Source organism: Habropoda laboriosa, unplaced genomic scaffold (assembly GCF_001263275.1).
Source record: "Habropoda laboriosa isolate 0110345459 unplaced genomic scaffold, ASM126327v1 scaffold2, whole genome shotgun sequence".
Taxonomy (NCBI): Eukaryota; Metazoa; Arthropoda; class Insecta; order Hymenoptera; family Apidae; genus Habropoda; species Habropoda laboriosa.
In genome coordinates, this window is record NW_017100190.1 from 18,217 (window position 1) to 32,339 (window position 14,123).

General features: G+C 44.5%; 3 protein-coding genes across 4 annotated transcripts in view; 2 read left to right on the forward strand and 1 right to left on the reverse strand.

Moving 5' to 3' along the window:
* Positions 1 to 2,462, reverse strand: part of LOC108580156 (sodium/potassium/calcium exchanger 3-like) — a 4,201-nt gene extending 1,739 nt beyond the window's left edge. Inside the window, exons 1-8 of the mRNA XM_017943830.1 lie at positions 2,241 to 2,462; positions 1,435 to 1,665; positions 1,113 to 1,300; positions 841 to 988; positions 642 to 743; positions 501 to 557; positions 179 to 388; positions 1 to 39 (exon numbers count right to left, since the gene is read on the reverse strand). The exon at positions 1 to 39 is cut by the window's left edge and continues 63 nt beyond it. Coding sequence (XP_017799319.1) covers positions 1 to 39; positions 179 to 388; positions 501 to 557; positions 642 to 743; positions 841 to 988; positions 1,113 to 1,300; positions 1,435 to 1,665; positions 2,241 to 2,382 — 1,117 coding nt within the window. The 5' untranslated portion in view covers positions 2,383 to 2,462. The remainder of the gene's footprint in view (positions 40 to 178; positions 389 to 500; positions 558 to 641; positions 744 to 840; positions 989 to 1,112; positions 1,301 to 1,434; positions 1,666 to 2,240) is intronic.
* Positions 2,463 to 3,359: 897 nt separating this feature from the next.
* Positions 3,360 to 9,759, forward strand: LOC108580157 (sodium/potassium/calcium exchanger 4). Its single transcript, XM_017943831.1, has 8 exons — positions 3,360 to 3,408; positions 7,304 to 7,477; positions 7,609 to 7,796; positions 7,877 to 8,117; positions 8,277 to 8,402; positions 8,474 to 8,689; positions 8,777 to 8,878; positions 9,015 to 9,759. Exons 1-8 carry the CDS (start codon positions 3,360 to 3,362, stop codon positions 9,356 to 9,358), a joined length of 1,440 nt encoding a protein of 479 aa, XP_017799320.1. The 3' UTR covers positions 9,359 to 9,759.
* Positions 9,760 to 12,945: 3,186 nt separating this feature from the next.
* The window catches only part of LOC108580211 (voltage-gated potassium channel subunit beta-2), a 4,900-nt gene continuing 3,722 nt past the window's right edge, over positions 12,946 to 14,123 (forward strand). The window contains exons 1-2 of one of the 2 annotated variants that reach the window (XM_017943920.1): positions 12,946 to 13,632; positions 14,078 to 14,123. In XM_017943920.1, coding sequence (XP_017799409.1) covers positions 13,508 to 13,632; positions 14,078 to 14,123 — 171 coding nt within the window. In that variant the 5' untranslated portion in view covers positions 12,946 to 13,507. The remainder of the gene's footprint in view (positions 13,633 to 14,077) is intronic. The other variant, XM_017943921.1, reaches the window with a different exon arrangement.

The window sequence follows — 14,123 nt, forward strand, 5'->3', positions numbered from 1 at the left end:
TCAATCCCATTATGGAGTCGGGGATCCTAAATGTATCGCCTGAAATAATAATTGATTGTCACGCGATGTCGATGTTACTACTCGGCTTATTCTAGCAATGGTATCGTTCGTTGAAAAGAAACGAGATATGAGTAGAGAATGAATTAGAGAACAACGAATAATGCGTAAAAATGCGTACCAATTACAGTGATGACCCATCCGACTATGTACGAAGTAGTTGCTATCCATATAATGCACATGATAAAAGTAAGAGGATACCAAGATTTCAACGTATTTCTTCTGCAGTCGGGAATCGTGACGAGGAGGACGAGATTTATCGGCCAGGTGATCAACCACCAAATTCGTTCGCATATCGAGTTTGGCCAGTTTGTCATATTTGCGATGTCGACTAGAACAATAGAAGTTTCTTAAAGTTTTCTTAGTCGTAGTCAGTTTACTGGTCGTAGTGTGAATTGTGAAGGGACGACGGGGGTAAGGAGGAGTTTTTCCACGTTACTTACGCGTTTCGTCCTTCTCGCAAGACTCGAACAAATTGAGGTTCGTGTCTTTCGCAATGTCTGAAAGAAGAATTTTGTCTAATGAGAGAAGAAAAAAGAGGAAAGAAGGAAAAAGAGAAGAAAGGAATCGATGTGATTACGTACCGTTGGAAATTAGAGGAGTTTGTTCGGAAAGATTCTTGTATTGTTTCCTCGTAGTGGTTGCGCGTTTGATAAACTTGCGTATACTACGATTGAAACACATAGCTGAAAGGAGAAAAAGTTTGGTGAAAAATTCCGATGACATTTTCGAAAGTTGCGATGTTGAATAAAGTCGATCTGTAGCGTAGTTTGGCGAACATACCTAAAATGTACAAAACGTAGGTAATAACGAGAATGAGGGCTTCGTACCACTCGACGCGGCCATCTCGTAAGGTTACAATTAGTAGAAGAACCGTAATGGTGTAGGCGACAGTGTCTCGTGTTACCGGCCACCATTCCAGATTCAGTACCTGCAGGGGAAATGTTTGTTTGGTTACATACAGTGGTTACGTTGGAGAACGTGTAACCGATATCACGTAGAACAGCGGCCTATCCATCGGACGAGACGAGAGAGGTAAGTAGGAGGACTCGCACCTGATTAGCGAATAAACCGCAACAAGCAGGCACAGCTAATATATTGAAAACCGCGGAACCAACGATCGTACCGACACCCAAATCTCCTTCCGTGACAAACGTTCCTACGATATTGATGAATAATTCTGGGCTAGAGCTAGCTGCTGCCATAATCGTCGCTCCTGCGACATCCTCTGTCACGTTAATCTCTGAAAATCGAATGGAAATTTAGTCCATCTCGATCCATCTCGACAGTAGCAGACGATTTTTTCTCGTTTCTTTGTTCTTTCTTTCCCTGAAGCGGGAATGAAACGTAGAAAGATGGCTATACTTATTAACTTACTCTCGCAAATCTTTTTAATCGATGGGACGAAAAAATCGTCGCAGACGATAGCGAGTAAGAGAAACATGTAAATCGCTATTACGAAGTGTACAATTATAAACCCCGATTGTCTTTCCTGCCGCGTAAGACCATCGGATGGAAACTCTTTGATCGCTGGGGGAGTGCAGTTGTACGTTTCATTTTCTCCTGGTTCTACGGTAGATGGTCCGATTTGTAGCAGCTTGCGAAGTCCTTGAACAGTGAAACGGTGTGGATATGCATTGATACGTAGGACGTGTGCTGTTGTTGCGAATAGAAGAAAAGGGAGGGTGAAGAAGGGGAGAGTAAATAACGTTAAAAGCAGAGAGATGTTTGTTTCTATGTATATGGGAATTTTTCCCAGAAGAACCATGATGAGAGACGATAGGCGACGTAAATACTACTATGTATAAGTATGTAGGTACATCGTATATCGGATGGTGTAGATGTTGCAGATACTGTGAACGTATTGAACGTAATGATTCATTCGAAATTTTCGTATCGCGATATCTTCTTTATCTTCTCTTTCGTAGAAGATAGACGACTCGTGTATAACAAGATGCACCGTTGCCGTTGGTGAATGTCTAATTGTCCTTTATTGGTTATCGCTTGTCATTAGTCGTGCGTTTGCTCTGCATATAAGAGGACGCAAGTATGTAATGGTTGGTCGTGTGGCACCTGGGGGAAGGGGTGCGCGTGTTTGAAAAAAGCAAAATCGCGGGAATGTTGGAGGTATTGTACATAGTGGATGTAATTAGAAGAGAGAGAGAGGGCATTGAGAAACTTACGCGTATCCGTAGGGTTGCCCGAAGTTGCTGCATTGTTTGGATCAAACATGGTCGATGTATTTACGAAAATGAAATACACCGTTAGAATGACGATCATGCAGAATATTTTGTAGCCCATCGTCCGCCTGTGTATTCGCGCCATCGTAACAATTCACGGTATCTCGCGATTAATCGTAAGGAGAGAGAAGTTTCTCAGTGATGTATTGTAGAATGAACGATGCGGCCTGCCGTTCCGCGTGATACTAATTTTGATTCACTACCAAGTCGAACGGTAGGCCGCATTGATGTTTTTCATTTACGAGCATTATCGACTCCAACTTTACACAGATAAGATACTATACGAAGCGAGTCAAGACATCCCTTTACTGATAATTCAACGAAAGGAGTGTTCCTGCTACTGGAACGCTGCCAATTACATAAATACACATCTAACGGTGATGATGGTCGGTGGAACCTGATCTCTTTTCTCCTTTTTTCTTCTGCCTAAAAGTTACTCTCTACTAATTTTACCATAACCGATTTATGCCTGGAACTATTCTAACCACGACCGAGTTGAGTGTTGTTACCGTTTTGTTTCTGTATACAGAAGAAGATGGATGGATATTCGATGATTTTAAGTGCACAATGTTCGATAACGAGAATAATTCTATCGCGCTGGTTTCGCGTTCGCTTTTGTTAAACGTTCGGTGAGTCCGTGCGTTAATTGGTTCGTTCATCCGTCAACGTTTTGTCATGTTGTTGTTTCTCGTGCTCGCGGTACCGCAACGGCGGCACCGTGTTTCAAGGTACGTGAAAAAGGTGAGAAGAAGAAGGAGAGAAAGAGGAAAGAAACAGGGAAGGGAGTTGAGAGGGAGATAGAAATAAGAATGGAAAATAGTGGTTGGTTGTGGCGGTGCCGTCACATGACAAAGTCGGAACGAAATGTGCACGATATGTGTGTACCTACGACGTTCAATTTTCAAGGAAGCCATAACGACGATTAGCGCGATGACGATTTCGCATTTTGACCGCGGCACGATTCAGCGGGCGCGATGCGCGAGAGATGAGAAGAGAAGAGTCGGAGGGAGGGGCGATTCCAACAAACGCTGACGGACTTCGGAGTAGTTGTTAATGTAGTATATGTGTGACAACGGGATTGACAACATGGATACGTCTGACTTAGGAGGAGGTTCGTTGGAATACATTTTGAATATTATCGAAAATCGATGGTTGTTCACGGTACAACGAGTTGAGTCACGATACAAGGACGGTCGGGGGGTGTGTTTCGATGATGGTGAAAGACGGAATGGGATAATATTAAATGGAATGGAAATTAAAGTATCGAATAAGGAGGAGGAGACGTAGGAAGAGAAGGAGCAGGAGGAGGTGGAGGAAGAGGAGGGAGGAGGAGGAGAAGGAGGAGGTGGCGGAGGAGGAGGAGGAGGAGGAGGAGGAGGAGGAGGAGGAGGAGGAGGAGGAGGAGGAGGAGGGGCGGTGGAGCAGCAGCACCAGGAGGAGGTGGAGGAGGAACAGCAGGATGGTTAGCACTAGCATTAGCAGCAACAACAACAGAGGAAAGAGTAGAAGAATATACAGGAAGAGGGAAAAGCAAGAATGTGGAGGATGGAGAAGGATGAAGGAGGACGGGGTGGAAAATGGTGAAGAAGCAGATGGCGGGGACAAGGGTGAATATGCAAGAGCGCGTAGAACAAGCGTAGAGAGCTTCTCGTAAAATGGTGCATATCGTCAATTGAAAGATTAAACGTGTGTCGTGTTGTGTTGCGTATCGCGCAGCAACATTTGTGATTTAGTTTACGATGATCGTTAAAAGGCAACACGGTAGAGGGGTTCTCGGTCTGGAGAAGAGCGTTCTTCATCGAACGCGTAACATCGCGCAAAGAAAAATGTTTATTCGTACGAAATGATTTATACAAGTTATCTGCTTGCATACGTATTGTCGTATATGTCGCGTAACAGTTCAGTGTGACATTCGTGCCGGGGGGGATCTTGTACGAAACTGCAAGCAGTTTGTAGTTTTTCCAAATTTTGCCAAATAACTCAGTTGCTTGACAAATTTAGTCTTGCTCTTTGAGTCACTTCTCTCTCTCTCTCTCTCTCTCTCTCTCTCTCTCTCTCGTCCACCCTCCCCTCCTCCTCCTTTTCTTATTCGTTCACTCACTCACCTTCTCTCCCTCTCTTCGAACCCTCCACTCCTCCTCCAGTCCTCTGTCTTAGACTCCTCCTTTAGTCACCTGTATTTTACATGGAATTTTGCTTTCCTGAATAGTATATGCAGTTTGGTAAGTTCAACGAGTTAACGATTCTCGAAAGAAATCTGACGAATGATAGTGTTTGGACGTGTAACGAAAAAAAGATCAATTTCCAAGGGGATTTAGTCCGTATAGTAGGATAACGATCTAGAATTGAGATTCGTCAATTCTAACAGAAACTTCAATTCTATGTGCAGTGGAAAATTCACTTTAATAACAAAGATCCTTTTCCCGTTCGGCCATGCGTGTTGCGCAATAAAATGTGACTTTTGGCAAACTATCGGAAGAAGAATACGTGGAAGGCCGAAATGGAACAACAAGAGGCGTATAACGCTTAACAAGTAATGGAACAGTTAATTATAGGAAAGGACAGGGGGGAGAGGGGGTGGGAGGGTAGAGAGAGAGAGAGAGAGAGAGAGAGAGAGAGAGAGAGAAGAGGGAGAAGGAGAGGGACGTAAATTAAAAAATTGCGAGCAGTGCGCTGTACGTGACAGATTTGATCGAGGACGAAATGAAACAACGAACCACGAACCTTTAAGCTCGTTTCGAAACACCGCTAACTATGCCCAGGAGAATCAACAGATTGCTAATTGGGAAGTAACGTTTAACGATCGACGGCTACTAGCCGATGGTCTTCGTTTGTTTCCAACGAGACGATACCGTTCGACACCGTATGGCCGAGCCACGTTATATCTAGTTTATACGACGTACATTAGACATGAATGGCATCTCCTCTGCCAACTTGAATGAGAGCAATTTAACTTCTTTAGGTTGCTTAATCGGTAGGAAGTCACATCAACTATACAGCTGTGTAACCTGTACAAGACACCAATACGTGCATCGTTTGCTTCGTTACGTCGGCTAGAAGAGACATCATAGGAGAAAAATTATCGGTATCTAAGGGCGAAGGTCCTTGTAGTTGTGAATCAGACTTTCGAACGATCGCGTCGTAAAATAGATATACATATACATACATGTACGTATCTATATGCCGACAGAGTACGTTTCTTCACGTTACAAACTGAAAAATCAAAGATGAAAGAGATGGAAAGAATAATCGAAAAGACGAACAGCGAGATAGAGGAATTTTCGTTATGCAGAGAAACCGAGACGAGATCTGTAACAGGTAAACGTTTTTCCCTTCCCTGTACGAAAAGCCACGAACGCCACGCGTCAACGGTGCATTGTTAATCTTGAACTGGAGTAGTAAGTAAAATCTATTCCAACGAGTTTAGTTTCACACTATTCCGAGTTTGTTCGAAGTTTGTGTGCGTGTTTTTCTTTTAGAAAGCTTATTACGAACATTTTGTCAGCATTTATCAAAACACATGGAAATCTCGCATAGATAATCTTCCGAAGATTAACGTACGTAACGATGATCAGGATTGGTATCGAACCCCTTGGAGTTTATGTAGAGTAAAATTCAAACGATCCGTTTATTAGAAGTACTTGCTTGGGCTTTGTGCGTGCGTGCGTGTGTGCGTGCGTGCGTGTATGATTGCTCATCGATATTTTACCGCGATGCTTAATAAACTATTGCGTCGATGAACGCTGTTTGCCTGTATCGATAAAGGTACGAATTTTTCTACGGACGTAACATCGATCGGTGAATTATAAAAAATCATTCACGTGTATGTGGAATTGTGTCAATTATCGCTATTTTCCTCTGTCAAGAATATATGTATATGTATAGTACTCTGTAGCAAAACTGAAAGGGAACGCATCGAACAAGCGACAAAGGTACGACCCGATGATAAAAGTGGAGCATCGCAAGAGAACAATTGTAACGATCATCTCTGGTCTACGATCTCGCGAGAGTTATTTGTCCGTTTGAGTGCGCGTGGGAATGGTTTATTTCATTGAGTAACTCATAGAAACGGGGAATAAGCGGCTTGTCAATTTTGACTGGATCCGTTGCTCGAAGTGAAATACATCGCGATATACCTATCGATGCAATATCAACGTTATCGTGGGTAATTCAGCGCTGTGATATCGTGTCGTCGTCTCTTGTACATACGTATAATACTATTCACTACAGGTACTTGAATGTATGTACAATGGACACGAGTTTGCTACCAAGTGTACTAATCGATCGATAAGTCACGAGCAAATGCTTGTACAAAGTTTTCCAAGTTCTACACACGCGAACCATTCTAATGTAGTAAAATATGCATGATATCAACGATGGGGGGGGGGGGGGCTATGGCCATTTCAGCTTTCTACGAACGAGAAATTTGACTGAAGAAACGGATCGAGAATAGGCGACGAAGAACGAAGGTCGGTGAACTGATTACATTTGTGGTTACCGTAGTTGGTAGAACGAATGCCACCAATTATCCTGATTCGTAATCACCGAATGGAGCGTGCATTCGACACTGGTGTTCGCAATTGCGCTACACTAGGCATTGAAGGCCGTGTCGAAACTTATGTAATGTATTTAGCCAAAATCGGACGAAGAGGAGGAGACACGAGCGAGCGACCTGTGGAGAGCAAATCTTTCGTATCGATCGATAGTGCAGATATTCGACATTGGATCGATTGATCGATCGATGATACGATACGAAATGATACGAAACGATATGAAAGAATATATGTACTTAATATCGAGGATGATACCGTTTCCTTATTCGATTCGACGACAGCATCGATATTGAAAATTAAAAGAAGAGAAGAAGTTGATGCTTGGTTCGCGATAGATTTCGTTCCTTTGTCCTTAACTCTGTTATATTACGTACCGTTTTCCTTGGTATATTAGGACTGTTGTTTCGTATATGATAAAAGTACTTGTGCTAAATACCACCTTTCACATTCTAGGTATAAATTGTACACCTCCAGCGATAGAAGACTTTCCACACGATCTTTTCGACGAGAAGCAGAGGCAAGGAGGAGCTGTCGTAGTACACGTGATCGTTTCGCTTTACCTATTTATCGCGTTAGCGGTGGTATGCGACAAATTTTTTGTTCCTGCTGTGGAAAAAATATGTCACGGTAAGAGCAGCTCTTTTATTTTTCTCTTGTTTTACGAAAGAAGCGAATTGACGAAGGATGGTCGGTATTGGATATTGGGTTACGATACGTATCCGTAGAAGAAAAGAGACAGCGTTCTGTTGAAATTTTAGCACTTTCGATGTCCAAGGACGTGGCGGGTGCTACCTTTATGGCTGCAGCAACATCGGCACCGGAACTATTCGTAAACGCGATCGGCACGTTTATCACCGAAGGTGACATCGGTGTTGGAACAATAGTAGGCTCGGCTGTATTCAATATACTGGCAGTACCGGCGTGTTGCGGTATTGGTGCTGGCATGGTAAGCTGCCTGGTATATTCACATGTATGTATTATTGGAAGTTGAACAGTAGGTACGCAGATTACTCGAATATGGTACAGGTAGTTCCTTTGGATTGGTGGCCAGTTAGCAGAGATTGTCTGGCGTATGGCGTTACGGTCGCCATTCTAATATGTATCATACACGACGAGCGGGTAGAATGGTACGAAGCATTAACGCTGGTGTTGCTCTACATCGTATACATCGCGGTGATGTATTGGGACAAATCGTTTCAACGATGCACACGATTCCGTACGCATACCTCTGATCAATCGTTATCGGACGATCATCGACACGCGACAGGTAACTCCTACTCCCCGTACCCCTACTCCCTAATTCTGCCTGTCTACGTTTCTCCTTTTCTCTTGGACGACCGACGTGTAATAGAGTATTGGAGATTTTTCTGCCGCTTTTCCAAGCGTTAAGAAGACACGAGAGATACGGCATACTAATTGTTTTCAGAAGGCAGCACAGAAATTCGCTTGGCAATATCTGACAAAGTGCAACCTGCCGGTGAACAAGCTGAACATATAGATGTGCCGTTACAAAACGGAGGAACGAAAACTCAAGAAGAGAGTCCCGATCCTAGTAAGTGTGTAGAGAAAGCGGATGAAAATTTGATTGTTGAGCGTTATCGTCCGTCGCCTTCTCCATCGCAGATTACGAATACGAATTGCTGGTCTGGCCGGCACGAGCTGGATGGATAAGAAAAACAGCATGGATCATGACATGGCCGATTCATTTAATCTTCATGTGTACAATACCAGACTGCGAGAAGCCGCGATTCAAGAATTGGTTTCCAGTAACGTTTCTCATGTGCATCATTTGGATCGGATCGTTGAGCTACGTTGTCGCATGGATGATCACGATAATTGGTAAAGGGGAGAAAAGCAGGGAAGGGTGTGGGGGAGAGTAAGAGAAAAGAGGGCGAAGGAAAATGAACGAGGTGTTTGCCTTTTCAGGCGATACTCTCAAGATACCGGATTCTGTAATGGGTATCACTTTCCTCGCGGCTGGTACCAGCGTTCCGGAGGCCGTGTCAAGCGTAATAGTGGCGAAACAAGGTAAAGTACATAACGTGATATGTGTATAAGATAATAGCAAATAGAGTAGTAGTAGGAAAGAAAGGAGTATTTAAGGCGACGTCGCGTTGTCTTGTACGTTGAAAAAACGTTTCGATCGATTTGTTTTGTGTATCAGGACACGGTTCGATGGGTATTAGCAACTCGATAGGATCAAACACCTTCGACATATTGTTGTGTTTGGGTCTGCCGTGGCTAATTAAATCGTCATTTTCACCGACGCAACCCGGAAAGCATTACATCAGCATAAACTCTGGTGGGCTCGAGTACAGCGCCATATCGTTGTTGTCGACGTTGATGCTACTCTATATTGCTTTCGCTTCGAATAAGTTTCAGCTCGATAGAAAAGTAGGCCGAGCCTGTTTATGTATGTATGCCGTGTTTCTCATATTAGCTTCATTGATAGAACTGAACGTATTCTTCAGGGTAAACTTGCCCACGTGCCAGAGGACGGTCAAGTGATCGAAAATCGAAAATAGAGTCGCTTAATGATATTCGATACGGTGTTTGCTCGATCCTCGTACGTTCTCTCGAACTTGCGAGCAACATTGTGGACCGAAGAATGCTGTTTTATATTATGCGAAACTACTTCTTCCCCCGTCTCGCGTCTCGTCGAGACTCTTCTTTGTCCCGAACCTCTCTTCGCTCCATATCATGATTATTTCCTTCTCGAACCCTGCACTCCCGACACTACACTACATATCCTCTCTGTCTGTCACAGAGTCCTATCCTCTCCTTTTACTCGTCATGCACTCGAAACTCTCCTCCCTTTCTTCGTCGCGATCAAATAGCAGATCGCCGCGCCGTTTTATCGTTCTTACCATTTCCATTTCTTTCCCACTCTTTCTCTCGCGCTATCGTCCTCCCGCTGTTCCTCTTATCGCGAACAGCGTTTAATTTCTGAACACGATCGAGAGGAATACGAAAACTAAGGGAACAAGGAAAGAAACGAACAAAAGGAGATCTCGTCCTCTGGTTAAAACTAAGAAATAAAAGAATATCGAGGCGTGTACGCGTTTCGAAAGTGTCGAGAAACGTACATACAATACATATACATACATAAGTACATATATATGTATACTATATATATACTATATATACATATATATATACTCACGTGCAATGTACGCATTGTGACAAGAAAAGAGAGCATCGATGCGAACTTTGATTTCAGAGGAATCATCGATAATGCAATAAATATGGAAATTGTAATTCTACGTTACATCTCTACAGGAAAAGATTGATTGGTTGAACAAAAGAAAAAGAGAGATCGTGAGAGAGAGCGAGAGAGAGAGAGAGAGAGAGAGAATGAGAGAGAATGAGAGAGAATGAGTGAGAGAGAGAGAAAGAAGAAAGAAACTGCAACGAACGGGCAAAGGCGCGCGAGTAATGAATACGTTCCATTGTACGATAGCGTAGAAAAGACTGCCGCCGCTTCTACAGACATCTCATTCCGTGAATAGATGGTATAAAATAAACGTGAATAGGTGTACGCTGGTAAGTGAGTACGGTTGAGAATACAGTTACGATAATCGGTCATCGTTGCGGATCACCACGATGATCGATCGTCGAAACGGGCAAATTACGATAGTTACGATAATTTCGAATAAAATGCATTGACGTGTACTGAAAATCGCCGCCGCAGGGTGTATATTTAGGTAATCTAAGAACTTAACGAGTTTAATAAAAAAAGTACTATAATAAGTTATTCAAAAGAAATGGTAGATGGTCTGGTTTCTGTCCCGCTGTCGTGCGTTGCCCGCGATATCGCTGCGAAACCCGATTCCTAACCTATTGTCCAATTCTCTTATTATTGTATAACACGACAATGCATTATCGTACCGATGATCGAAAAATTGTATTTCGCTTGTTTCCGCGGATGCGACATATTCGCGTGTTGGCAATTGTAATCAATGTTTTCGAGACCTTTGGCACGATTTCAACGAAGGAGTCGATCTGCGAATCCGGGAAGTGAACACGACCGTCACGCGGCGCAGATTCGTTTCAGCAAGGAGCAGAAACACGTCGGAACACGTAGCAGATTTTTGACGGGTAAGTAAAAAAATAAAGGTCGCCGGCTTGTGCATCGGCAGGCCATCGCGAGATGATTCGGGCAACGTACGCGCGCATACGTTGCCTATTTACACGTTTTTGGCGTTCCGTCAAACGAATCGCCGTCCGATCGAACACGTGCGAACATAATCAGAAAACAGTTTTCGCTGATTTCTTGGCATGGCTGTGCGTGTGTGTGTGTGCGTGCGTGCGTGTCGAACGCGGCCGGGTGGCGCGAACACGGTGGCGTAACAAAGGGTGAAACTCGGTAGTAAGGAGTGGTGTGTCGGCTGGCTGGCAGTAGGTCGAGCGCGTATTAGGTCGGTAGGTCGAACAACGTGGGCGGCCATAAACGGTTCAGGAAGGGGGGTCAGCTGCACGTCACCACGCCGGATCCGCAATGCGGCGTTGTCGCGGAGACTGTTACCATTACGTTTTCTACCCAAGAACTTTTCTCTACGTAGACTCTCTTTGTAGTAACGCGTTACACGATTAACGTATAATACACGATTGCAGTTTTGAAATACTTGTATTATGCGTGATATTTGTATTACACGATAGAGAGCGTTCGCTTCTTCGTCGGTAGAGATTCGCTTGCTTGGTTGCATGACTATAAACCGCGAAACGATCGCGATCGATACGTTTCTCAAGGCTTGGACGGTAACGACATCCTGCCCGATAAGAAGAGAGAAAGAGGGAAATCAATTCCACGTCGATTGAAAGAGATAAGAGAAGAAAGGGTGAAAAAATAGGAAAAGAAGACGCGGTTTTGGGTTAGACAGCGAGGAGGAGGGAATAGTGGGGCACGAGGCAAAGAGCAGGCAAACGAGAGACAATTCCAAGAGAGGCTCGATGCGGCAAATGCGGCGAATGCGTTGAATGCGACGTAGGTAACGTCATGCGCTCTGAAAACAACCGCAACCCTCCGGTTAGGGGTTGGAAGGAGTGGTGGGGGTACGCGGCGAGAGTGGTGCGCGAGCGCGCGCACGCGCCTACTCGCAACCTCGAAGGTGCTCGTAGCGGAAGAGAGACGCGAACGCACGCACGCTGGTAGCTTGTGCGGAAAAGGAGGGAGTCGCGGTATATCGAAGTTGTGCAGTGTTGCTTACCACGTAGGAGGTATAACACTCGCCGACTCTACAATAGGATCTTGACGTTTTTCACCAACTTTTTCTTCCACGTTTCGGTGTTTTCCTTTTTTGCGACACGTCCTTCTTGGTTGCCGTGGTCGTTGCCGTTGCCGCTGTCGTTGTCTTTTTCATCGTCGTCGTCGTCGTCGTCGTCGTCGTCGTCGTCGTCGTCGTCGTCGTCGTCGTCGTAACCCCGTTGACGCGCTTCACCCACCCTCGTTGTATAATCCTAAGCCGAGATTGGTTACAGAGAGAGAAAGGTACTTTGAAAGCACGTTGTGCGAAGAGGAAACGAGGAGGAACGGAGAACACGTCGAGATTATTGGCGTCGAATGTTTTTACGTATACGTGACAGACAACGAGGGTTGATGCTAGAACTGCTTTACAGTGCACAAGTACAATTGCGATTGATAGTTCGATCGAGATCGAAACCGAGATCAAGAGCCAAGTCGAAGTCGAGGAAGGAGGGATCAGAGTTGGAAACGGAAACAGAACTGGATGCAACGTTATCGTAAAGATTGAAATTGGAGCTGATGAAATTTACGGAACGAACCAGGTCCATCGTCTTAGCTACTCCTAATGTTATCGGGTGGACCAGTGAATCGGCGAAAAGTGGGTTTTTGGTGCTCAAGGTTCGTTTCAGTGCTCGGACCGAAGTTATCGTCGCGCCTTGTTTCCTCCACCGGTAATCGTACCACATATCGATACTCATATCGAGCACCGTTCGTTTTTACGTAACGACGTGTGCTTAGCTGTTAAACAAGGGGCTGTTTGTTCGTGTCGTCGTGTTCGAGCGACATTCAGGCCAAACCTGGAAAAACCTCCCGATATATACCTATCACGCACGAGAATAGTCGCGAACTTATATATACCTACTTACCATGTTCTTTACTGTGGTGCCTAAATAACTTGAGTAAAGAAAGAAAAACTAGTGCCTATGTAACGTATGTGTGCAATAAATATATATACATGCAGATACGCATCAATTTATCGAACGACTCTGACATGAAATCGGATCGATCGAAGCGTCGAACCGAATTTGAGTACGACCACGTTTAACGATCATCGAGAGTGATACTCGACAGACTCGATGTACTACTCCGTTTCATTCCGTGATCGTTTCCTCTGAATCTCAGCGGGAAAGAAGGACCGAGCCAAGTTTGCGACCATCGGATGGGAATTATGCAGCGACGGGAGTTGGATCGATTCGTTGTCGAGAAGTATGAGAATCAGCGAACCTGAGAAACGACATTCAACGAACTTACTTTCACTTTTACTTGAACCGAAACGAGCAAGCTCGTTCTTCTTCGATCTGGATTGAGACTCCATCTCGCAACTTTTCTGTCTCTTGGCAATTTCCTCTCTCTTGGAAGATATTCTTCCGGCTGATACCACACACGCGCGCGCGATATATCAAAGATACACAGCAATGTCCCGTTTAATGTTATGCAATCTCGGTAATACGTCCACGGCAGGAAACGATACGAATAACAATGCGAATACGAACAGTAGCATGGAGGATGACGACTACTATCCGCTGCCTACTATTTATCGGTGAGTACCTAAGGCTTTTCTCTCTTTCTCCCTATACCTCGATTTTGATTGTCGTTCAAGTCGAAGAGAATTAAAAGTCTCTGGAGTGTTACGATTAGCAGCATACCCAGAAGTGTTGGTCGTCTTTCCACCCACCCGTTTGCAGTTCGCTTTTTGCGTTACTACGTATGCGAACATTTACGAAACATGTTGCGACCAAGTGTCTCTTACCGTGTTTCTCTCCACTTTGGATTTCCGATTTCTCGTTCAGATGGTTGAAAGAAGAGAAAATGCCGCGACGCGACGCGACGCGACGCGGCCGACGAATATGCGACATGTATAATATAAATATCGAAGGAAAGGAAGATGACGTACCAGGAATGGTTAATTGTAAACGTTTGCGTGGTTGTATCGAGCATTCGATCGATCGTGTCCTATTAATACTCTGTATACTTTGTACGCGCAGCTGCCGTGCACCTATAGCGAGTCTGGATTGCATGGAAGAGTTCAAC